This window comes from Denticeps clupeoides, chromosome 17, assembly GCF_900700375.1.
Source record: "Denticeps clupeoides chromosome 17, fDenClu1.1, whole genome shotgun sequence".
In the NCBI taxonomy this organism is placed as follows: Eukaryota; Metazoa; Chordata; class Actinopteri; order Clupeiformes; family Denticipitidae; genus Denticeps; species Denticeps clupeoides.
The window spans coordinates 19,435,784-19,460,175 of NC_041723.1; the positions used below are offsets into that span (position 1 = coordinate 19,435,784).

Here is a 24,392-nt window from a genome sequence, read left to right on the forward strand (position 1 = left end):
TATCCAGAGCGACTTACAATCAGTAGTTACAGGGACAGTCCCCCTGGAGCAACTTAGAGTTAAGTGTCTTGCTCAGGGACACAATGGTAGTAAGCGGGATTTTAACCTGGGTCTTCTGGTTCATAGGCGAGTGTGTTACCCACTAGGCTACTACATTACCACATTACATTTACATTTACAGCATTTATCATTAGGGAAGGAAAAGTAATTCTCAGCACAGGAGCACAGGAACAGCACAGGAAAACAACAGTTAACTACTTTGAAGATTCAAACACCTTATGTACAGTAGATATATTATATCAGATGTTAAAGTGGCAATATTTTCTGATGACCACGCTTGAAATGTAACCTATAATCTGCACAATTCAATTAACAAACTAATTAAAATGTCCAAATAGCTGGCTGCGTATGTTTGCACACCCTCAAACAAATAGTTTGCTGAAACAACTTTTGGCTTAATTACAGTCTTCTAGGGTACAGCATAAAATTCATATTGCGATATAAATTTAACCATATACGGTATTTATTGTGGCCTATAATTTGTAAATTGAAATATAACTGTTTATGAAAGGGTAACGTGTGTGTGCAGCAAAGGCGCTGCAGCAGGAAGTTCTAATAAATGTTTTACAGATATAACAACATATATCATATATCGTATACCAGAAAAAAAACAATAAAAAAGGACTATGTCACACCCATATGGTCAGGTATTTGTACGATGTGGTGATCATAATATAAAATTTTAAGAGTTTACAGAAAACATTTAAATAACTACATGCTTGTTCATATTTTATCCTGCAGTCCCTTCCAGGATTCCAAGATTTAATTTTGTGATTTTTAAAATCATAATGACTTTTCCACAGGGCACCAAACAGGCTAGGACTGTCCCTGGTCATTTCCATGCATGCTGGCCAAATGGTACCAATTGGGTAATGACACTGACACTGCAGAGGTGCGCAGCGCTCAGTGACTAGCAGACATCTGACAGATTGAAGGCTTGTTTTATTTTATTTATTGGGATTGCAAAATTTTTAAGACCTTTAAACTCTTAAAGGCCTGTGGAAACCCTGTGCTCTTTGTCCTCACCCCAAAACAATTGCCTCATGCTACAAGAAGACATGGTTTCACACAGGTCCCAGGGAGCAGTGTGTGGGGATGGTGCTTTGCTCAGTGGCACCTCAGTGGCACCTTGGTGGATCGGGACTCAAACAGGCAACCTTCTGATTACGGGGTTGCTCCCTTAAACTCTAGGACACCACTGTGTGAAACATTATTTCAATACATGGTGTACTGTTGTACTGACAATAAATCAATCTTGAATCTTGAACCTTCTGCACACAAGGAAAAACTTTAGGGGAGAGAAAAAAAGAAGTTGCTCCAGTATTAAAATGGAATCTAGGATTGTTTTTGTTCTTATCTATTAAAGAGGAGAGATTGATTGAACCACGCTAAGACCGTTCCTGTAGTTAAGGCTCTCCTATCCCGCTATTCGGAACACGTTCAATTTACTTCGACCCCATTTACGTTCTAATTTCTGTGCGGTCTTCTTAAGTAAGTGAGTGTGATAACTATACTAAGGTATTAAATTTGTATCTCTTACTATCTTCCTTTTTTAGGGGAGCAACATTATATAATGTAGTACGCAGTGTTCTAGGCATTTGGTCGCGAGTTCAGCGGGGTCTGACTGTGAGTTGATCAGTGGCGATAAATCTGGAAGGATTTAATTCAGTCTAGTATAGACAGGAATGCTGTTCTTAGCGAGTCTTCTAATTTATCACAGTGGATGTTAGAGTAAGGTCCGGGGTGTCTATAAATAATAACCAATGGAATGAACGTATGGGTTATGTTGGTATAGAGAATCTCAAAAGAGTTAAATCCATGTTCAGGTTTATGAGTAATACAGAGGTAATAATTATAAATTATAACCTCACCACCTCCTCTTCCAGTTAAGTGAGGTTGGGGTACATAGCTGTATCCAGGAGGGCTAGACTTGTTTAATGCTACAAATGTGCAGAGGACACATTTTGTTGTGTGCACCGTGTGCTGTGCCTCAGTGTTTCACAATGACAATCACTTCACTTTCAAACCAGCGATTTATATCGAGGAGTCTGCTACAGGTTTTAAATTTGCATTGATGTAGGGCACTCTGGCTCCAGGAAAACATACGATTTTATTCGCTGGTGCCGCTATCCTCACATTTCTAACTTCAGCAGTCCCATTTACTCAGATGCTTACTCAGTGTTGAGAAGCTGCTGCAGCCAGACTCGACAATCACTGTTCAACTCAGTCAGAGGAGCAACTATGAGGCTTCTTCATTATCCCTCATTAAGGCTCTTTAGCAAATATTAAGATTCTGACAGGTCATGGTTGACTGCAGGAGGAGCATCAGTTACAAGGAGGTGTGGAGAAGCAGGGACTTGATCTTTATTAGTGACTGTGAAGGACAGAGATGGAGGGTGTTTCAACAACAGATGCATATCTGAGAGTTGGCTATTATTTCAGCAGGAGCTTGGCCTGTGCTAATCTGACATCCTTCTCTCTCTTTTCCCCACATTTTTTCTAATTTCTGCTTGAAATAGAAAGCACTCCATGTTACTCCTGTATAACACCATTGAATTTGCCTATTGATCAATGTGAGCAAGTGTGTGAGTGGTCAGAAACGTTATGATGAGAAGGCAGATAAGGCTCTCTTCTCAAAAACAAAGGTGTTCCCTTGGATCAGCAGAGCACTTAATAAAGGAAAAAACAGAGCAAAGGAGGAAAAAGGAGTGAGGAAGGAGGATGAGGAGCTCAGGTCACCTTTACAGGGAAGTCTCCTACCCTCCCTCCCTGTAATACCACCTCCATGCCCAATTCTCCAAGGCACCACACTGATCGTTACAGTTTCTCTAGCTGTTTCCGGCCATACACCAACCCCCCTGCCTGCTGACAGACCAACTCCCCACCCAGCCCAACTGGGATCATGAGGGACAAATGAACTGGGTCCCGAAGCAATCAATACCAAAAGATTGTGTGGAGTCTCGCTTTATCACCCTTATCCAAGTGTCATGCCCCCTCCTGCCATATCAGTCTTCAGCTCCTGTGCAAGCCCCCAAAGAGCAGCAAAATGCCCTGCCCAACCCTCCACACATTAAAACCTCAAGGCAAGCTGTGTCCCGAAAGAGTCGAGAGACTTTCAAATCAGTTCTGTATTCATATTCAAACAGAATTGAGTTTTATAGTTTTGTTTATTCATTATTCCAAAAAGGTGAAAGACTGTGTTCAATCTAATCTGATGAAATTATTCTGCTGTATTTCCTCCAAGCAATGGATGGAGCAATGCACTAAATAGTTAATATATGTAAATGTGTCTCATCCAGCTCATTAATGTCTTCTAATTGCGACTGAGTAGCATAACGGGCATCTCCGCATGCTCTGTAACCTTGATGTTTGCCTCCCTGAGCACCTGCACTGGACCTGTGCTGTTTACTGCAGGCGGCACGCTATTAGTTGTCAGGACCACACCATGGGACCCTAATTCATCAGGATCCAATAAGCATAAAAATAGTTGAACATGCATTACTGATGGAGCTGTAGGTCACCGCTTCTGCTTTACCTTCCGCAGAGTGCTACTGAAACATGCAAGGACACTCTGTACACATCCACACTCCAGCAGCTGCAGAGCATGCAAATGACTTAATATGTGGATGCATCTCAATACACACATAAAATAGTGTGCTAAAAAGCACCAATCGTTATTTTGATTAAATCATTTTGATTAAACTTCAAAATTAAATCATTAATTAATCACATTTTGCAATGGTCTCTTATGACTTGGTAAGCTTGGTAAACCTTGTTAAAATGTATATTTGAGACTGACAGACACGTGTGAGAAAGAGGGTCAGACAGGTAGTGATGGAGAGATGATCTGGTCCTGTAGACTATAACAGGAAATAAAATGGAATGGAAATTAAATTGAATATAAATGACTGAGTTTTGCAAGTCAGGTAGCTTAATTTTTTTATTTGTGTAATGGCTGTTTCAGAAGCTGATTTCTTCTAAATCACTTCTAAAACTCCTTCAATGTCTCTCTACATTGATTAATTTATTTTTTATGAAGGACGCTATAAATAAATGTTGCAGTCAGAGCCAGACTTTTGCGTCACTGCTGCGCTGTGTTTGTCCTGGCAGCAAAAATGAAATAAATACAATAAACTGTAATGATCTGCGAATGAATGCAAAGATGCTGCGCATGTACCTTGTAGTAAATATCCTTCTAGTAATGCAGTAGGACTTGTAAAGTCCAACACTGGTCATCAGATTACTGGAATATATATGTATATATATTTAGCACATCATACAGGACAACAAGCATGGACGCAAACATACAATAAATGACCCAGCAAAGACTCAAGACAATAGGCTCACTTACAGACAACCACAAGTTGATACAATTATTATAACATTTACATTTAAGGCATTTGGCAGACCCCCTTATCCAGAGCGACTAACAACGTGCTTTCATGTTACCATCAATGAAGTGATCAGTTCTAGTTCATTAGGACCCCAACTATGAATACAATTTTTTTATTCACTCTTGTTGTAGATTCTGTACATAAGTTAGACAATAAGAAAGTTAATCTAAATATTCTTTAAAGAGGAAGGTCTCGAGCTGTCGTTTGAAAATACTCAGTGACTGAGCTGTTCTGACCTCGAGGTGAAGTTCATTCCACCACCGAGGGACCAAGAGTCTAGATGAATGTCTTCCTTTTACCTTTAGCGATGGAGGGATCAGGCAAGCAGTACTGGAGGCTCGGAGTATACGAGGTGCAGTGCAAGGTGTAATAAGGGCAGACAACATCAACACCTGAAAACGGAAAAGGCCACACGGATCCAGAGTACCTCACCATGGAGTTTCTCTGGATGCACCCAAACAGCTCGTAAGGGGCTCTGTATTGGACCACACGCCAATATCCTCATCCGTGTCGCACCTCTGGCACCACCGGGACCACACAGTCTGCGCGGCATGCACTGACAAGGTCCGATTCTGTGTTTACTGAAATACAGGAAGAAGATTTTATAGAAAATTATTTATATATATATAATTTTTATAGAAACATTTAAATTTAGGCTGTTCATCAGACGCCCTTATCCAAAGTGCCTTACAATCAGTAGTTACAGGGACTGGAGACACTCAGATCTAAGTGTCTTGCTCAGTGACACGATGGTAGTAAGTGGTGTTTTAACCTGGGACTTTGTGGTCATCTGTTTCAGAGGTTAATACCACCCTCATTCTAACACTACCATATGATCACTACTACCACCAAACACGGTAATGAACTGGATTTGCAGGGCTGTCCGCTGCATGAACACATCGCTAATAGAGTGTTTCGCCCCAAGCTACACTGCTAAATAAACCAGGCTGGAAGTTGGTGACATGCTTCATGTGACACATTGGTGGCACATCAGTCATACAGTGGCAGGGATTTTGTTTTTATTTTCTGATGTCACCCATGTCAGCCATGTAATGATAAATATTGTCTCTACAAAAGACAAAAACAGAAAAAAGAAACATTGAACAAAGAAACAAAAAGAAGCCCTGTGTGAAGTTTTTTTTTATTTGCTTTAACAATCAAATGCAACCTTTTTGAACACTTAAAACACTGCTTTTCTTTGCCACACAAAAAAATTAACAATGGAATTGAATTGTACATAAAAACTAACATAACCTCACACCTCCTTCAACTATAAAATAGCATAACCACAAACACTGAAGCCAGTGTGAAAAGTTATGACTCTATAAATAAATGTTGCAGTCAGAGCCAGACTTTTGCGTCACTGCTGTGCTGTGTTTGTCCTGGCAGCAAAAGGCCTGTAAAAAAGAGAAACTGAAATAAATACAATAAACTGTAATGATCTGCAAATTAATGCAAAGATGCTGAGCAAGTACCTGATAGTAAATATCCTTCAAGTAATGCAGTACACTTGTCATCAGATTACTGGTCTAGTGAAATATAATTATATATTATTATATACATATATTAATTATAAATATAATTAATAAACCACAGTCATTACTGTGTTCAGTTCAGCATCCTTGCACGGAAGCAGCAAACCTCCTGGACCGGCCACTCTGCGGGGTTACTGTTCCGTTGCCACCGCTGTAATGAGGCCGCACAAAGTGAGGGGTCTTTAGCTGGGAAGGGAGGTGGGACGACCTGCATCCTCAGCGGCACGGCTAATTGCGAGCATGGCACTCGCTGGGACGAAGACAACTTTTGATTTAAATAGAGGCTGTTTAATTAGGGGGAATCACTGGCTGTGTTGCCTTCCGCTACTCCAGACATCCCCTTGTGATCTGTCTCACAATGAACATGGAAATGTGTGTGTGTGTGTGTGTGTGTGTGTGTGTGTGTGTAATGGGAATTTGAGATATCCGTCTGGAGCTGTGCCAAGTTCCTCAGTGTGTCGTTACTTCCACTGTGTGGAACTTAATTGCACCTAATATGTTTCTGGCGATTAGCAGTTCTGGTTGGCGGGATGCAGGAAGGCCTGCCAGCCAGTAGAGAATACCGAGTTATTTGGTCAAACATCCATCAATCAATATTTGGGAGAATGGTGAGCCTGGCTAGGTGCCGTGGTGACCAGAGGCTGGTCTCATAGCCTGTTTTTGGGTAAATAGCAGATGCTGTGGCGGACAGCCATATGGAGCTGCTGTCTCTCTCTGGGCTTTTGGCTGGAGCAGGTGCAGGGATGACTGTTAGTGCTTGGATGGTGCCGCTCCACTTTGTCCTCATGCACAATGGACTCTCAATTTGCTCAGTTTACTTCACTTTAGATTCTTTTTGAATTCATAGCTACCTCCACTTTGCATAGAAAGAACAAGCAGGACCAATACAATAGTAATCTAAAAAGTGTTTTTCAAGTTAAAAAAAGATACAGAGCTTGGTGAAGAATGGAGAATTATGTGTTAACCTGCCTGTCCCTCTTCTGTCTGTATGCAGATGTTCAGCACATTAAGCGGAGAGATATTGTGCTGAAGCGGGAGCTTGGTGAAGGGGCCTTTGGGAAGGTGTTTCTGGCTGAGTGCTACAACCTGAGCACCACAAAGGACAAGATGCTGGTGGCTGTGAAGGTAGGAGACATCTCAGCATCTGTCAGAGTTATATTATGCTCATTATGCTCAGTCAGTCAAACTATAGTGCTAACTTGTGTATATAATGGATGCCAGTTTTAATTAATAGTCATATTACATATTACAACTCAGACTGAGATGTGGTGACATACAATCATTAGCTACAGGAACCGCCTGGACACACTCAGGGTTAAGTCTCACTCAGGGACAAGAGGGTGTGACTTTGTCAGGCTACAACCACCCCTAAATAAGGACACAAATGTGTCATTGTTGACACATGGCGCATGTTCCGCCATTGCGGAAGATGCGCCAGCTATCAAACTGTCTAATGCAATACCAGTTAACAATGGATTGTGAGAAACAGTGATGCTAATGTGATCCAGCTTTTACAGTGATTATCATGTCTTATGACATGGCATAAATGCTGACGTGGTAAAGGTTTAATGAAAAATTGCCCCAGTGCATTACCAACTCATTATTTATACCCCGCCCAAAAATACAAAAGTGAAAAAAAAAAAAATCTTCTTACCAGTAAACACCACAAATCTTTGCAAATGACTTTCTGAAAAAGAATTTGCCAGTTGAAAAACTAAGGGAAAAACATACCTTTACAGATCATTGTTTTTAATGGGAATGAATAATGAATAAAATAATTAAAGCAGATGTTCTCTCCTGTCTTTTTGACCACTAAACATCATTTATCAGCATGAATTTGAACATGATGACTTAAACTACATCTTTCACACCTCAGCTCCAACCTGTGAGACTATTTATTATAAATAAATATATACACACACACACACGGATGCAAATTGCCGGCATGCAGTAGTTTAGAGGAAAGGCTTGCCGTTATCTAAAGACCAGCCTCAACCAAATTGGTTTTCAGATGAAGCCTGCGTCATTGATGCATGCTGGGAAGCAGGGCTGCTCAATGTGGAGAAGATTTCATTTGCTGGCAGCTGCAAGAGGACTGAATTTCAGAGCAGGCTGCCCTCTCTCCCCTCAGCTTTATTATCACCCTGTCAGCAGTCGTATGATGAGTACCCATTAGTAGTTCAGGAACTTTGGGAACCAGACAGCTCTTCTTCATTCAGAAATTCTCAGTCGCTAGTTTATTACTCAGTAAAGGTTCTTAATTCACCTGGAACAAATGTATGGATGTGGCATCTAGTCATCCATACACACTCCTGAGCAGGAGGCAGTACATTCTTGCAGATCCTGCATTCAGCAGAAACCACCATTCACTGCAGCAACAAAAGACCTGGCAATCCATCCTCGCCTGACTCCAACAAAATCCCACCAGCAGCGTCATTTAAAGCAGTTTCAGCCGGCACGTGGCCTGATACGCTTTTAACAAATGTACAGCCTAAATGCACTGACGCATGGATCTCTGCTGTTTGAAGGAATGGGGTAGTTGAAAATGCAAAAAATCTTTATGGAACCAGTAGAGCTGCACTGTTCAGAATTCAGTGGAACCTGGTTCAACTTTAAATGCAATATTATTGTCATACACAGCAATTGAAGTGCACATTTCTTAAATTCTGAACCAGGAGCAGCCTCACAATCTTCAAAAACTCCAGCCTATGTTGGAAATCATTTGCATTTGTCACCTTTTAGCTGGTGACATGTTATGGAATGTTTTCCTAATTTTTTATATAGTAAATATAGTAAAAAAAAATGTGTCCCTTTGTGGATGTTTGCTTTCAAATCAACCAATCAGCTTTGAAAACACTCATGTGCATTCAGTCAGCATAAAACGACTCCAAGGAACAGGGCACTTGAACACATGAGAGGAACGATTGTTATTCACCGTGATAAAGACAAAGGAAATCAGTTGGGAGCTCAGAAAGATAGTAGAGGCTCATGCGAAGGGGAAGTCTACACTGACATCTACAAATAATTCACAGGGACTAGAACTGCTGTACGTTGCAAAATTGGCAAAAAAACAAGGAGACAACATACGAAACCTGGCTGTGGTCGTAAGCGCAAGATTTTGAGAACTCTGGAGAGGAAAATAGTCAGAGATGTCAGCAAGGAGCCCCAGACATCTGCCAAAATGATTGTTGCTGACCTGGCCTCAATCATGAAAAAAAGATTATCTTGACATTTTGAGGGAGAATGTCTAAAAATCTGCTCATAGTCTAGGTTTAGGTTGTCGCTGGGTCTTTCAAAAAGACAGTGACCCAGAGCATCCATCAAAATTAGTCCAATAGTTAGTTTCTTAAGGAAAACAAAACTAAGTCCAGTCCTCAGTCCTATTTAGAATGTGTGGCGGATGCTCAAAGTGGATGTCCATGCTTTGAAAACATACAGTTTGTAACGGAAGAATGGGCCAAAATCCCTCAGGAGACCTGTGTTCTTTTATTATTGACAGCCTTAGTAACCTATATAAAAAAAAAAAATATATATATATATATATATATATATATATATATATATATAGAGAGAGAGAGAGAGAGAGAGAGAGAGAGAGAGAGAGAGAGAGAGAGAGTAAACTACTGATGAGGGCCCCTAGGATGACGATTAATATTAGGCTCATTCATCACTGCTTATCCTGGGGTTACTGGTGCTCCGCTGCCTGCTGATCTAGGTAGAGATGCTTGTGGTGATGGAGAATACAGCAGAAGAGAGAGAGAATGGATAAATGAATGAAACAATAGGAAGTGGAGGAGCACCAAAAAAACATCTTGATGTCTGTGTGAATCCTCAGAGTGAAATGTGACACCAGGATGCACAGATAAAGAGGAAAAGTGCCTGGATTTATTTTCTTGCATGAACCCCTACCCCAGTGGTCCTGTCAAGAAGATGTCTGAATGCCTAGTGAGATGGATGAGCCTCCCTTTGCTCTCTGAGCTGGGCTGTTTTGGGGGTTGGGTCACCCTGCAGCTTCACAGACCTGAGGGCAGGATGTTTTGCAGGTGGAGAGGGTTTTTCTAATCAGAATAAATTGGTCTGAGTAAATCACCTGCATTGTTGCATATGCATTTAATTGGATTTTCAATTAAATTGATGCAATATTTTACTCTTGAGAACAGGGGAATATTAGAACTGACATGCACAAAAAATTATATGCATTAACTTGTGTTTTGAAGGTCACACTGCACAACTAGAAGGTTACATAGAACTGTAGAATATGGGAATAGAACATGGCTCACATTTGATACTATAACATTAATGTTTGTTGAATTCACTGCTTGCTAGTTTTCTGTATCTTGCAGAAGCAGAACTAACCATCTACCCACTCTTTTTCGTTGCCATGTAATTATTTCTGACACCCAGAAGATGAGTGATTATTTCATAGCTGAAGTTCACACAACCTACTCCCTCATTCTGGATGAAGTGACCCCACCCCCCCCATCCTGTCAATATTTCACACACTCAGGGGTTGCACAGTATCCATCTCTTGCGTCCGCTCTCATTCCATATGACCAGTTGCTACTGTAATTGAATAAGTGGTTTTTTTTTGGTGATCCTGGCTGCCCACCTAATTATGAAAACCTGACTTCCTGCTATAAACACATGAGAAGCTCCTTTCTTAATGCACTATACTGGCCACTGAATGGAGGAATGGAGGAGTGCACAAATCGGATGATGATGACGACGATGATGATGATGGAGGAACTTCTTATACTCGTTGTAATGACATGTCACTGTAATAATGTCACACAGTCTTTTAGGCTGCTGTAGAAAATGGCTCAAAGTGGAAAAGTTTGACTGTTTTCAGGTTACTATGACATTCTGTCCATTCATCTAGTTTATGTATCATGCATTAGGAACAGAATGACTTTTTCCTCTGAGAATCAGTGAAACTGAAACAGAGAAGTGAGGAGAGAATGAGGCTAGAAGAGCCTGACTAAAACCAACATAAACAATCTTGAATTTGGTTCTTCTTAGGGGCTGACTGTTCCTCTTGGGCTTTTTCAGACGCTGAAGGACCCAACCCTCGCAGCCAGGAAGGACTTTCAGAGGGAAGCAGAGCTACTGACCAACCTGCAGCATGAGCACATAGTGAAGTTCTATGGGGTCTGTGTGGATGGAGATCCCCTGATTATGGTCTTTGAATACATGAAGCATGGAGACCTTAACAAGTTCCTAAGGTATAGCACTAATTCAGCAGCTTCAGTCATTTGTCCATTCAGTAAAGCCTGCATCTATGTGGGAGGTCCTTTGGGCAGAAACAGCCCCACATGGTATTATTTTCTCTACAAAAATTAGATAAAACCATCTGCACTACACATCTACACATCTGCATGACATCACACATAAGCACGCTTTTCTCTTCTAAATTCAATAAAGAAAAGGAACAATAAACATATTTAACCCTGGGCCTGCTCTATGACACTAGGCAACCTTCAAATTTGGTAGAGATTACATAAAGAATACAGATTATTAGAATCAGAATCAGAAAACTTTATTAATCCTAAAGGAAATTGCTTATGCTACAACTTCACAGAGGGAAAGACATACAATGTACATACAATGTATGTAGAAGACATGCAACATGTGCACAGAAAGACCGAGAGACAGACATACAATTATGAGTATAAATAAAAATAAAATAAAAATAAGCACTAAAAGCATTAGAAGCATGTGTGAAAAATTAATGGTTGGATAATCAGGATTGCAACACTGGGAGTTCCCATGGGTGTGGAAAAAGGTTTTCACTCAGGTTAGAATGACTGTGTTGTCTACTCAGAAGTACAGTGCATTGACACTGTCTTGTTCAGTAGATTAGCATAGATATCCTGGCCTAAGTAAAAGAGTACGTAAAGGGCCAGTCTGATAGTAAAGAAGCTTACTATAGAACAATCTTTTAGTCCTAGCCACCGATAAAACATGTCTTCTTTAATATCGTTTTATTCCTGCCAACGAACATCAGTCACCTCTTACTGACTGTAATGCAAATGACAACACTGTTATCAATGTGGCGGTCAGTGCTTTTTAGAAAACGTACTGTGTCTTCTCGCAGAGCCCATGGGCCAGATGCCATGATCCTTGTTGACGGACAGCCCCTGCAGACCAATGGGGAGCTGGGCCTTTCACAGATGCTGCACATCGCCAGTCAGATTGCAGCTGGGATGGTGTACCTGGGCTCCCAGCATTTTGTGCACCGTGACCTGGCCACTCGCAATTGTTTGGTGGGCAATGGGTTGCTTGTGAAGATTGGTGACTTCGGAATGTCAAGAGATATATACAGCACTGACTACTACAGGGTAAGAGCCGAGAAGAAATGTGCATTTGTAATTCCATATTTGTATTCCATACTTAAGTAGCACTGATTTTTCAGAGAGTACCTGAATCATTTCAATCACAGAGTGAATCTGCACCGTTTTTGTTTTATCACATGGAAAGTCCCACTTTCATCTACAGACTCTGAAACTAGAACTGTCTTCATGTGGCAGTAGGGTCAACAGACAACATTACCTGTATGGTTGGGGGATTAGGGGTTGTGGAATATCAACCCAGACAATGCATTCCTGTACCAGGGGTTCTGTTTAAATAAGACAGAAACGTCAAAGTAAAGTGAAGTGATTGTCATTACTTTTTATTTTTCTATTTAGTCCTTCACAATGGTGTATTATTAGGTTGTCTATGGATAGTTCACAAAAGATAAGAGTAGGGAACACTGCAGCAAAATGACTTTAAAAGGCGGCATATGTTCATTACATTCTTTTGGGCTTTTGGTTGAGGCTCATATCTGTGAAGTCAAAAATATTTACAACAATCAGCTATAACGTTATGTTTTAAAATGACATGCAAGTGACATAGAAACAGGGGCAGGTAATGTGGAATTTTGTGAATTTATGAATTTCTTTGAAATAAAGCTTAGCAACTTGAATATAAGATGAAGCTGCAAAATCTTTGATATTACGAAATACAATTTACTCAACCCCACTCATAGCAGACATATTTTCCAGAATTAACTCATTCTAGTTTTCAAGGCTGCATGATCAGTCACTTTCCACCTAATTTAATTTTCGAAAACAAGAATATCTCAGAAATTACATTGTGATTGATGAAAATGTGCTACTGTGGTGGTCACTGTCATAAAAATCCACAGTCGCCATATGATCTGGCAAGGTGAAACGTGGTAATTTATTTTTTGTTTCTCCAGGAAAAGCCCAACACCAAGTGTGAAAGTGAAAGTGAAGTGATTGTCATTGTGATACACAGCAGCACAGAACACGGTGCACAGAGATACAGGGAGTGCAGAATTATTAGGCAAATTAGTATATTGTCCACATCATCCTCTTCATGCATGTTGTCTTACTCCAAGCTGTATAGGCTCGAAAGCCTACTACCAATTAAGCATATTAGGTGATGTGCATCTCTGTAATGAGAAGGGGTGTGGTCTAATGACATCAACACCCTATATCAGGTGTGCATAATTATTAGGCAACTTCCTTTCCTTTGCCAAATGGGTCAAAAGAAGGACTTGACAGGCTCAGAAAAGTAAAAAATAGTGAGATATCTTGCAGAGGGATGCAGCACTCTTAAAATGGCAAAGCTTCTGAAGCATGATCATCGAACAATCAAGCGTTTCATTCAAAATAGTCAACAGGGTTGCAAGAAGCGTGTGGAAAAACCAAGGAGCAAAATAACTGCCCATGAACTGAGAAAAGTCAAGCGTGCAGCTGCCAAGATGCCACTTGCCACCAATTTGGCCATATTTCAGAGCTGCAACATCACTGGAGTGCCCAAAAGCACAAGGTGTGCAATACTCAGAGACATGGCCAAGGTAAGAAAGGCTGAAAGACGACCACCACTGAACAAGACACACAAGCTGAAACGTCAAGACTGGGCCAAGAAATATCTCAAGACTGATTTTTCTAAGGTTTTATGGACTGATGAAATGAGAGTGAGTCTTGATGGGCCAGATGGATGGGCCCGTGGCTGGATTGGTAAAGGGCAGAGAGCTCCAGTCCAACTCAGATGCCAGCAAGGTGGAGGTGGAGTACTGGTTTGGGCTGGTATCATCAAAGATGAGCTTGTGGGGCCTTTTTGGGTTGAGGATGGAGTCAAGCTCAACTCCCAGTCCTACTGCCAGTTTCTGGAAGACACCTTCTTCAAGCAGTGGTACAGGGAGAAGTCTGCATCCTTCAAGAAAAACATGATTTTCATGCAGGACAATGCTCCATCACATGCGTCCAAGTACTCCACAGCGTGGCTGACAAGAAAGGGTATAAAAGAAAAAAAACTAATGACATGGCCTCCTTGTTCACCTGATCTGAACTCCATTGAGAACCTGTGGTCGATCATCAAATGTGAGATTTACAAGGAGGGAAAACAGTACACCTCTCTGAACAGTGTCTGGGAGGCTGTGGTTGCTGCTGCACGCAATGTTGATGGTGAACAGATCAAAACACTGACAGGATCCATGGATGGCAGGCTTTTGAGTGTCCTTGCAAAGAAAGGTGGCTATATTGGTCGCTGATTTGTTTTTGTTTTGTTTTTGAATGTCAGAAATGTATATTTGTGAATGTGGAGATGTTATATTGGTTTCACTGGTAAAAATAAATAATTGAAATGGGTATATATGTGTTTTTTGTTAAGTTGCCTAATAATTATGCACAGTAATAGTCACCTGCACACACAGATATCCCCCTAAAATAGCTAAAAATAAAAACAAATTAAAAACTATTTCCAAAAACATTCAGCTTTGATATTAATGAGTTTTTGGGTTCATTGAGAACATGGTTGTTGTTCAATAATAAAATTATTCCTCAAAAATACAACTTTCCTAATAATTCTGCAGAGGTAAATGTGACCTCTGTATTTAACCATCACTCTCGGTGAGCAGTGTGCAGCCATGACAGGGGACGGTGCTTTGCTTTGGTGCTTTACAGGGCCACTTCTGATTACAGGGCCACTTCCTTAACTGCTAGGTCACCACTGCCCCATGGTTAGCCCAGTCACAAAGCACGGAGAAACACTTTCTACTTTCTAAGAAGGATGGAGGGATTGGGTCAATTTTAGACTACATCACTATTTGGCCTGTTGAATTACACATGGTACGTATCAACACCTGATGGAGGTACTCTTGCCCCATTTTCAGACCATTCTGATTTATGCTGACAACATGGTGACAGGACGTGGACATGCTGTGGGGGACATAGCATTAGCAGTGAACCTGTTTGCTAACAAACAAAGAACTCATTGTCCCTAATGATTCTCTTTGATTGATGACCCAGGGTCACTGGGTCAGGATGCTCTGATCCATGACTTGCCAACAATAATCTCTTTGTTGCTGATAGCTCCCCTTGCCTGGAAGGTCCTATTCTTACTATGGGTAGGGAGCCACCAAGGTGCCAATCAGATTCCACTGAGCAAAAGCACTATCCACACACATTGCTCCCCAGGCGCCTGCCATGGCTGCCCACTGCCCACCAAGGGTGATGGGTTAAAAGCAGAGGACACATTTAATTGTGTGCACTGTGTGCTGTGCTGCAGTGTTTCACAATGACAATCACTTCACTTTCACTTCCTGCCAGTTACCAAGCAGGCCTGATCTACTGACTTAAAGATCCCCTATTATGAAAATCTCACTTTGTGAGATTATTTAACATTGTTGAGTTTCCCTAGCCTGTCTGTTTTCCTGCAGTGGCTAGATATGGTGTTAGGTGTAAAGAGTGCTTTGGCCATTCTGCTTTGCAGCTCAAATGGTCAGATCTGTAATGTCTCCCCTTATGTCTTCATAAGGGGAAAGATTACCTCCCCTTTATCATGAGAATTTCATTTCATTTCGCAGAGTATTTCCTACCCCTCCCTTTAAAAAGTAACTCCACCGACCGTCATGGCTTCCAAATGAACAAATAGTTTCATCACACGAGACACTGAAGAACCAGTGTGTTCATTTAAAATTTTTTCTGGAAAAAAACGCTGACACAAAGTGTTGATGATGTCATTTCTGTGAATGAATGCTCACTTAAAATGGCATGTCCTGGTGAAATCTCATTGTGGGACTAGCTCAAAATGGCTTTGAGTGAAGGTGAAAGTGAAGTGATTGTCATTGTGAAACACTGCAGCACAGCTCACGGTGCACAATGAAATGTGTCCTCTGCATTTAACCCATCACCCTTGGTGAGTAGTGGGCAGCCATGACAGGAGCCCGGGGAGCAGTGTGTGGGGACGGTGCTTTGCTCACTTGCATCTCAGTGGCCACCGCTGCACAAAGGCTGAATTTTGGAAAGAGACTTCAGATATGTTTTTTGCCCTATAGACCACTAAAACCTATATAAAAGCAAAAAAAGAAAACTCATAATAGGAGACATTTACATGGAGGAGAGCATTCAATATCCACATCAAAAACATCTGATATTGTGGGTGTGGCCCATGTGACCTCTGGCCTATTGCTGGAGTGTTCGTAGGGAGTCTGGGACACATTCAAGTGCATGTCCATAATGCCTATAATGAGACTTGCTTCTTTCATTCTTCCTCCCATTGAGCCCATGATACATGCTGACATTAATGATGGCGGGTAATAACACAAAGTAGCCACTCAATAAAGCCACTCAAATCAATTTAAACTGGCTTGTTTTGTCTGACTTTCTAAATGTCCTTCACATGCAGTTTAATGCAGTGCAAATTTCATATCGAATTCTGTAGATTTAGTGATGGACTTCATACTAGGGGTGTTAATATTTGGTTGTAGCATACATCTACTGTGGCACTATTACAGTAGACTCATCCAGGGCCGCCCCTGTCATAGGCAATATAGGCAAATGCTAAGGGCACATCCATCAAGGGGGCACAAAGGAAAAAAGTTATCTTAAAACTAGTTAGTATTAATGTGTCTTAATATAAAAAGATGAACCCTGCATTAATTTACCTGCTTAGTAAAGCCTATTGTTGTTGTAGTAATAGTAGTAATACAGTCATGGCCAAAGGTTTTGAGAATGACAGAAATACTGTTTTTCCACTATATTTTTTGTGTTGCTTCTTGCAGTTTTTGCTTCACAGGCAAGGACATTGCAGCTACCAATATTGCACCATTTATCGAATCATCAAAACTTCAAGGAGAGAGTTTTACTTTGAGATATATATATGACACACACACACACACCCAACAAATGTTTATAATATTTTTGTGCTACTTCAAAGTTTAAGTGGTGGCCTAGCGGTTAAGGAAGCGGCCCTGTAATCAGAAGGTTGCCGGTTTGAATCCCAATCTGCCACTTACCCGCAGCTCCCTGAGCAGCTTGTCATGGCTGCCCACTGCTCACTAAGGGTGATGGGTTAATAGCAGAGGACACATTTCGTTGTGTGCACCGTGTGCTGTGCTGTGTATCACAATGACTTCACATTTACTATCAAGTGAGTGGACAAGTGACTTTAATCATAAATCGTTTCCTTGGCTGTTAAAGTCTGATAAACAGCCCACTGTCATGTACTGTTCAACCAACTTTGACAATCAGACACCCTCAGAGACAACCAAGCAAACATACATTTTTACCTTCCTACTTTAGGCTCATGTTTGGGTCCCTGACATCACTCAGTTCTCGCTGACCTTTAACCCCTCTAAAGCTTTCTCTGTTTTCTCTTTTCCCTCTTGCTTGCATGTGTGCATGTGTGAGTTTATTGAAAGTTTTACTTTGTAAAAAGACTGTAGAGGCTCAAAAATTCAAAGTAGTTGTAACTGTATAAAAGGTCAAACTTCTTATAAACAAATATTACAAGCTTTAATTCTCAGAGCAGAATATACAGCCTGACCCACAGTGCATACTGCTGGGACTCAGGTGAGTGTGAGGAAGAGAAAAATATAGAGTTAATGTCTCAAGGGAGGAGGTAATTTGCTGAAAAGCACATAGTCCTTTTTAAAACACATATTGGGTCAGAAGAGCCTCAAGCCAGCCTAGTTCACAGTATGGTTCAGGTTACAAAAAGATGGACCCTTATTATGTATCCAGCTTTAATATGAGGCTCCCCTGGCACATTGTAGCCAATGTTCCAAACATGTTAGTGATTTAATAGTTATTTTCAGGCTAAAATTATAAAAAGTAGAACATTTTTGAAAACCAAAGTATATCGTAAAGTGTTACAGGATGTCCCAAATGACCTATGAAAGATCTTTGAATGTCAATCTACAAGACTTGTTCACTGTTTGAAAATTAGTTCGGGGTGACACAGGAAATTTGTTGGCTGATTGCACATTGTTGGTCTTGGATTCTCTGTATTAACAAATTGCTACTTTCTGTGTTCTCTCTGTGCATGGTAATTTACTGACTTTTCCACTGGCATCCTTGGCAAGCACATAGTCCTTTTTAAAACGCATATTGGGTCAGAAGAGCCTCAAGCCAGCCTAGTTCACAGTATGGTTAAAACACAGATTTTTAAAACACACACACACACACACACACACACACACATGTGTGTATGTGTGTGTGTATATATATATATATATATATATATATATATACACACACACGTGTGTGTGTGTGTGTGTGTGTATAAAACTTTTGTGATAGTATAGCAGATGATTAGAATAAGGTGGAACACTATAGGATAGAATCAGTGTGACTTTTAGCTCTTAATAAATAATTGTAGAATGGAGGCAGGCTGATGTTTTAGTTGCGTTATGAATTACAGGCTCTGCAGCTGTTGAGGTAATGTGTCACGGCCGATGCAGCCCTTTTATTTCCACACTCACCCAATGCTATGACCCCACTAGCATGTGATGCTAATGAACGCCGTCCACTTAAAGGCTGAAAGTGACAATAAATGCACATTTGTCATTGGCAGTCTTGTGCATCCAGCAGAGATTATAATTAAATTTGACGCTAATAACATAAGACATAAAGTAATTTTTAAAAACATCTGATTATGATGTGGAGGAACTGATGTGGAGGAACTCAGACATGATTAATCTCTGATTGTTTTGATCAATTAATATCTGACAGTGGGGATGGGCTCTGATGGATCCTTCACACGTCCCCTCCAAAGGCCCAAAGCTGTCAATTGTCATTGATGCCTTTTTCCCCATACTTTTTCAAAGGATTCATGCTTTACCCCTTCTTTCACAAAAAAAACAGCTCTATCCATCAATCCATCTATCTATCTATCTATTCATCCATGAACAAAATTAGAATGTATCCGTAACCTTAATTACTGCAAGGAGTCTAAAGATTTTAATAATATAAAGAACATTTAATCTCACAAAATGTAACAACCCCATGGAAAGAGGATTGTGGATTGCTCAAAGACTGTGCTAGCACTTTTATCAAAAGAGAAAATTACTTTGTTAGATAGAGTGAGATGTGAACTTTGTTTGAACAAAGGAGATACAAGAAGCTCTGAACACATCAGTACATGCTGCAGACACACTGGGTTCTTATCAAGGCTTTTTTTAAATCAATCAGTTGCTCTTGCTAACAACTATCATAAATCAGAAGGTTGTCGATTCGAATCCCGAGCCACCAAGGTGTCACTGAGGTGCCACTGAGCAAAGTACTGTCCCCACACACTGCTCCCTGGGCACCTGCCATGGCTGCCCACTGCTCACTAAGGGTGATGGTTAAAAGCAGAGGACACATTTCGTTGTGTGCACCGAGTGCTGTGCTGCAGTGTTTCACAATGACAATCACATCACTTTCATAAAGCACTGCATTTAGAAAAGTAATGTTCACTGCTGTCACGATTGGGTGCCCCTGGAGACGCACCTGGCACCAATCTGCATGACAGCAGGGTAGGTTATAAAGGACTTGTTGGAGCAGTCGGTCAGGGCTGCGACATTTTATGTGGACCATGCAACTAATGAGCTTAGTTATTTTCAGTTCTGTCAATCGGCAAAAGCCTGCTGGTTTGTTTGTATTTTTTTTTCTCCTTTTGTTTCCCCTGTTTCGGTCCTCACGTCAGTTTGGTTTTTGTTTAATAAATCATTGTTTGCATTATGTCCCACCTCTGTGCTTCATTCAGCTCACGGACGTGACAACTGCTGGGTTCTGAATATCCTCACCTCACCCATCCCGAGTATGAAGCCTCATTTTCATTTGACTAGTGCCATTTTATTTTGCCATTTTCATCACCAGTTTTGGGACTCAGCCCCATCCTGTTGTTTTATTAAGTTCATATGAAATTCTCCATATTCGTTTTCTCTACTGGGAGTAATGAGAGGTGTTATGAGCTGTATCAATCAATTAATATACATTTATTTATATGGCACTTTTTTGTACACAAAGCACCTAACAAATAGATAGTGCTCAAGGCCCCAGGGTAGCTAGCCATAGGAAACATAGGTAACTGAGTCTAGGGCCACCTTGAGGGGACCCTAGACTCAGCAAGGGGATCCCATTCTCCTATAGTCAGCACTGGATTACAATTCAATACATTCAGAAATGTATGCCATATAAAGGTTATTGCAGTCACTTCATGAATGTGTATAATGAATTAGCATCCAGATAGTGTGCTAGAGTCCCAGCAGGCGACTAACAGATGGGGAGGTTGGCCATGTGACATGATCACTTCGAACCAGGAAACTCCCCAGGCAGGAAGGATAGTGAAGGATAAAGTCCCACTATAAAACTTTTATGTATTTATTTATTTATATTATAATAATTATTATTGTTATTAGTTATATTATTAGACCTAGCAATAATTATTAGATCTTAATGTATGTATAATTGCTATTGGATGTGTAAGATGGGACATTCTGCAGGACCACAATGCTTCTGCAGCATTTTGTCTTGTAGGAGAGGTCATTGCCTCATTTTTCTCCATATCTTTGTCAAACAGCATTACCGCATTTAACAGCCTTCCCCCGAATAAAAGGTGCGAAGCATTAGGATCGCCTGCTCTCTTTGTCTGCCCCAGACGGGAGACACAGGGGGCATGACAGGACAGAAACAACTAATTCTGATTGGTCTGTAGCAACTTCATGGGTGTCAAATATATACAAGGAATTTCTCTTGTGATCTCTGGGCTTCCATCTTCTTTTCCATCGGTAACTGGGAGTCTTTTCTTATTTGTCTGTTTCTCCTGGCTTTTCTCTGTCCCTTCTTTTCTCCTTTCTTTTATTTTGGGGTTATCTGTAACATTGGTAACTTTTTTACACACAATATTTACATGTAACTGCAATATTAATTTACCGGTCTTAATAAATTAGAAACTGCTCATCCTTTTAACCACTATTGTGCCATGACTCTTTCAGCCAGGTAACATCCCATCTTACAGATGGCATATTAAAATCATTTTTACTCTAGCATTTCATCTTGTGTGTGTGTCATCTCGAGGGTCTCCACCAGTTCTTCGGTTTCCTCCCACCATACAGATGCATGCAGACTAGGACAACTGATGGCTCAAAATTGGCTTTAGGTGTCAGTGGGCCTAAACCCCTGCTTTAGGCTCCAGAACCCACAGCCTTGTTGAAATTGAGTCAGTGAGCAAGTCTTATTGTTGTGGTTATTAAATCTTTTCTTATTTTCCTTGTTAGGTGGGGGGGCACACTATGCTACCGATCCGCTGGATGCCACCTGAGAGCATCATGTACAGGAAGTTCACCACAGAGAGTGATGTCTGGAGCTTTGGTGTAATCCTCTGGGAGATTTTCACTTACGGCAAGCAGCCGTGGTTCCAATTAGCCAACAATGAGGTACTGCACACAGTCGCACCAGCAGTTTTCTACAATAATCTTTCAGAGGACCATGCTAACCAGTCAGAACTGCTCAGCTCCACACACACACATAGAATGAGAAAAATACTTACTGCAGTTAGCTGTTCTTCACAAGAATTCTATTAAAATCTGTAATCAGCTTGTGACCTTCAAGGATCACAGTTTATTCTGTTTGCTAAAGATGGCAGTGACTTCCCCTGTTAGTCATGCACCTCCTTTAATTCAGCGTTATGTAATGGCTGAGTAATCCTTGTTTCCCCGGACAAGGCCATTGTCAAATGTAATAACGGTCTTCAACGGAGACTGAGGGGGGGACCACTAATTCACAGCATTTTTTATCCAGCCACAGAATTGTGCAGCAAGAGCAGCAAATTGCTCTATTTTTAAGTGTTGCCTGTGGGCACCATGTTTAAAGAGGAATGGAATCAATTAAGACTTAATCCACGTTGACAAAAGCCGACCAATTAAATGGATGGACCATGAGTGGTGTGTGTCACAAGGACTGACAGTCATAATCAGTCATAACCACACCAATCTGTCTGGACACTTCAACCATCACTGATTTCACATGCACATACACACACACGTTAATTCACAGCTCATTTGCTCCATGGTCAGCTGTAATTGAAAAAAAAAGGCAAATTAATCCTTGTGTGCCATGTCACATACAAATGAGGGCGATAAGAAATTAACCTTGTCGTCACTATTCAATTATGCATAAATAAAATCCATTTATTTATAGATGTATTATTTTCTTTAATGTATTTTTTCAGGAAATTAAGTGAGCTACTCAATTAGTATTGTTAAAAAAACAGTATATACACTATTGGCTGCATAATGGATGAAATCTGTAATAGAATAGAATAGAGATGAGATGGCCATGCAACATTGATTGCTTTTTGAATCTGTATTATGAATGGGACATTTTGAGAATATCAGAATTGCTTGTATTTTTGGCTGCTATCATCATTGGTCATCACAGTGGATAGAGCCTTTCATTGTGTAGTGACTGGAATTATAACAGTCCTCAAATATATATGAATTGTGATGGATGCAGGCTATGCAGATCATGATTATAAAGTAACAGTAACTTTTGGACTTTTGTAGTCCTGATGAATGAAAGAGATTAATAACTTTGCAGACTTTTGCGTTAGGTGCAAATATGACCTCAATAACTCATCCTTAATAACACAGTTTGGAAACATCTTATGGGAAACATTTATTTGAAGACATTAATTGTTTTATTCTCAACAATAGCTTGAGCCCAAAACATTTAAATGGTTTGAATTGGACAATATTGGCAGGAGTTTTGAGTGAATTGTAACAGTTTAAAAAAATAGTATTTAAATTGAGGATGATAAAAATGACCGTTCTGGAACATTGCTGAAGGGGGTAACTATTCTTGACTGTCTCTGCCCTGCAGGTCATTGATTGCATCACTCAAGGGCGCGTGCTGGAGCGGCCACGGCTCTGTCCTAAGGAGGTGTACGACATCATGCTGGGCTGCTGGCAGCGGGAGCCGCAGCAGCGACTCAACGTTAAAGATATCCAGAAGATTCTGTATGCTTTGGGCAAAGCCACACCGGTCTACCTTGACATCCTGGGCTAGAGTCTGCATCAATCCAGGAAGAACCCAAAACCACATGGACCTGTTCACTCCGTGCTCAGACACTAACAACAGTGTGGGGACTTAAGTGCCTGCTACATCTTTCGATAAGAGTCCTTTAAAAATGAAAAAAGCACTTTTACATTTTGTTTACCTGCATATATTAATGTACAGTTATACTGTATGAAGCGGATTTCCCCTTTTTTCATTCTTTGTTCTTAAAACAGCCTACTTTCAAAATTCAACAACATGGAAATAATTTCATACAAATTGAGGACACTTTCTGTTCAATTTGGTATTGTGGTTTAAATTCGGTATTTTCTGATTTAATTTATTTTTATTTTTTTACACAAACACTCATAATTTGTCTCTAGATAATTTTTTTTTTTTTTTTCACAGCGTTGATGGCTGCCAAGTTTCTTGCTAAGGGTGGACAATCTTTTGGACCACTGCTTTGTTGTTGTCAGACTATTGGCAGGGAAAAAGCCTTACTGCACTCTGATTTGCTGGACCTTTCCTCTGCCTCTCAAGGAGCTATCCAATAGGGCTTTGAATACTAGGAATGGGAGAAAAGCTTTCTAGTGAACGAAAGAACTCCTTGGAAAGGAAGAGCCACCAATCAATTAAAATTTATGTAAAACTGAATGTATATAATGTACATTGTGTTACAAGTATGTTAACTTAATTTCTTATGTAGACATTTTTTGTTCTTTGGCGTACAGTTATGGTGAGTGAACTTCATAAATACTATGACTTTTGAAAATTTATTTATTTAATAATTTATATATATTTTTCATTTTGTATTTTAGTTGTAATTTACCCAGACACTCACAGAATGTATGCTTAATTTTTTTAAGGTATATTTAAGCACCATTGGAGTGACATTTAATGACATCTATTACCACCCAGTCCAGTTTATGAAGTTATTTTAAAAGTCATTCTTGTTAGAGAGAGAGAGAGAGAGAGAGAGACAGAGACAGAATTGTGTGGGAAACTAAGTGTGAAAGTCAGCAAATTTGACATTCCACGTGTCCATGTCCTGCCAGGCAACCATTAATTCATTAATC

The 24,392-nt window shown here is 40.4% G+C and overlaps 1 protein-coding gene across 1 annotated transcript in view; it reads left to right on the forward strand.

Annotated features, from left to right (window-relative positions):
* Positions 1-23,328, forward strand: part of LOC114767234 (NT-3 growth factor receptor-like) — a 30,581-nt gene extending 7,253 nt beyond the window's left edge. Inside the window, exons 4-8 of the mRNA XM_028958819.1 lie at positions 6,984-7,114; positions 11,039-11,211; positions 12,084-12,327; positions 21,540-21,698; positions 23,143-23,328. Coding sequence (XP_028814652.1) covers positions 6,984-7,114; positions 11,039-11,211; positions 12,084-12,327; positions 21,540-21,698; positions 23,143-23,328 — 893 coding nt within the window. The remainder of the gene's footprint in view (positions 1-6,983; positions 7,115-11,038; positions 11,212-12,083; positions 12,328-21,539; positions 21,699-23,142) is intronic.
* The last annotated feature ends 1,064 nt before the right edge of the window (positions 23,329-24,392 follow it).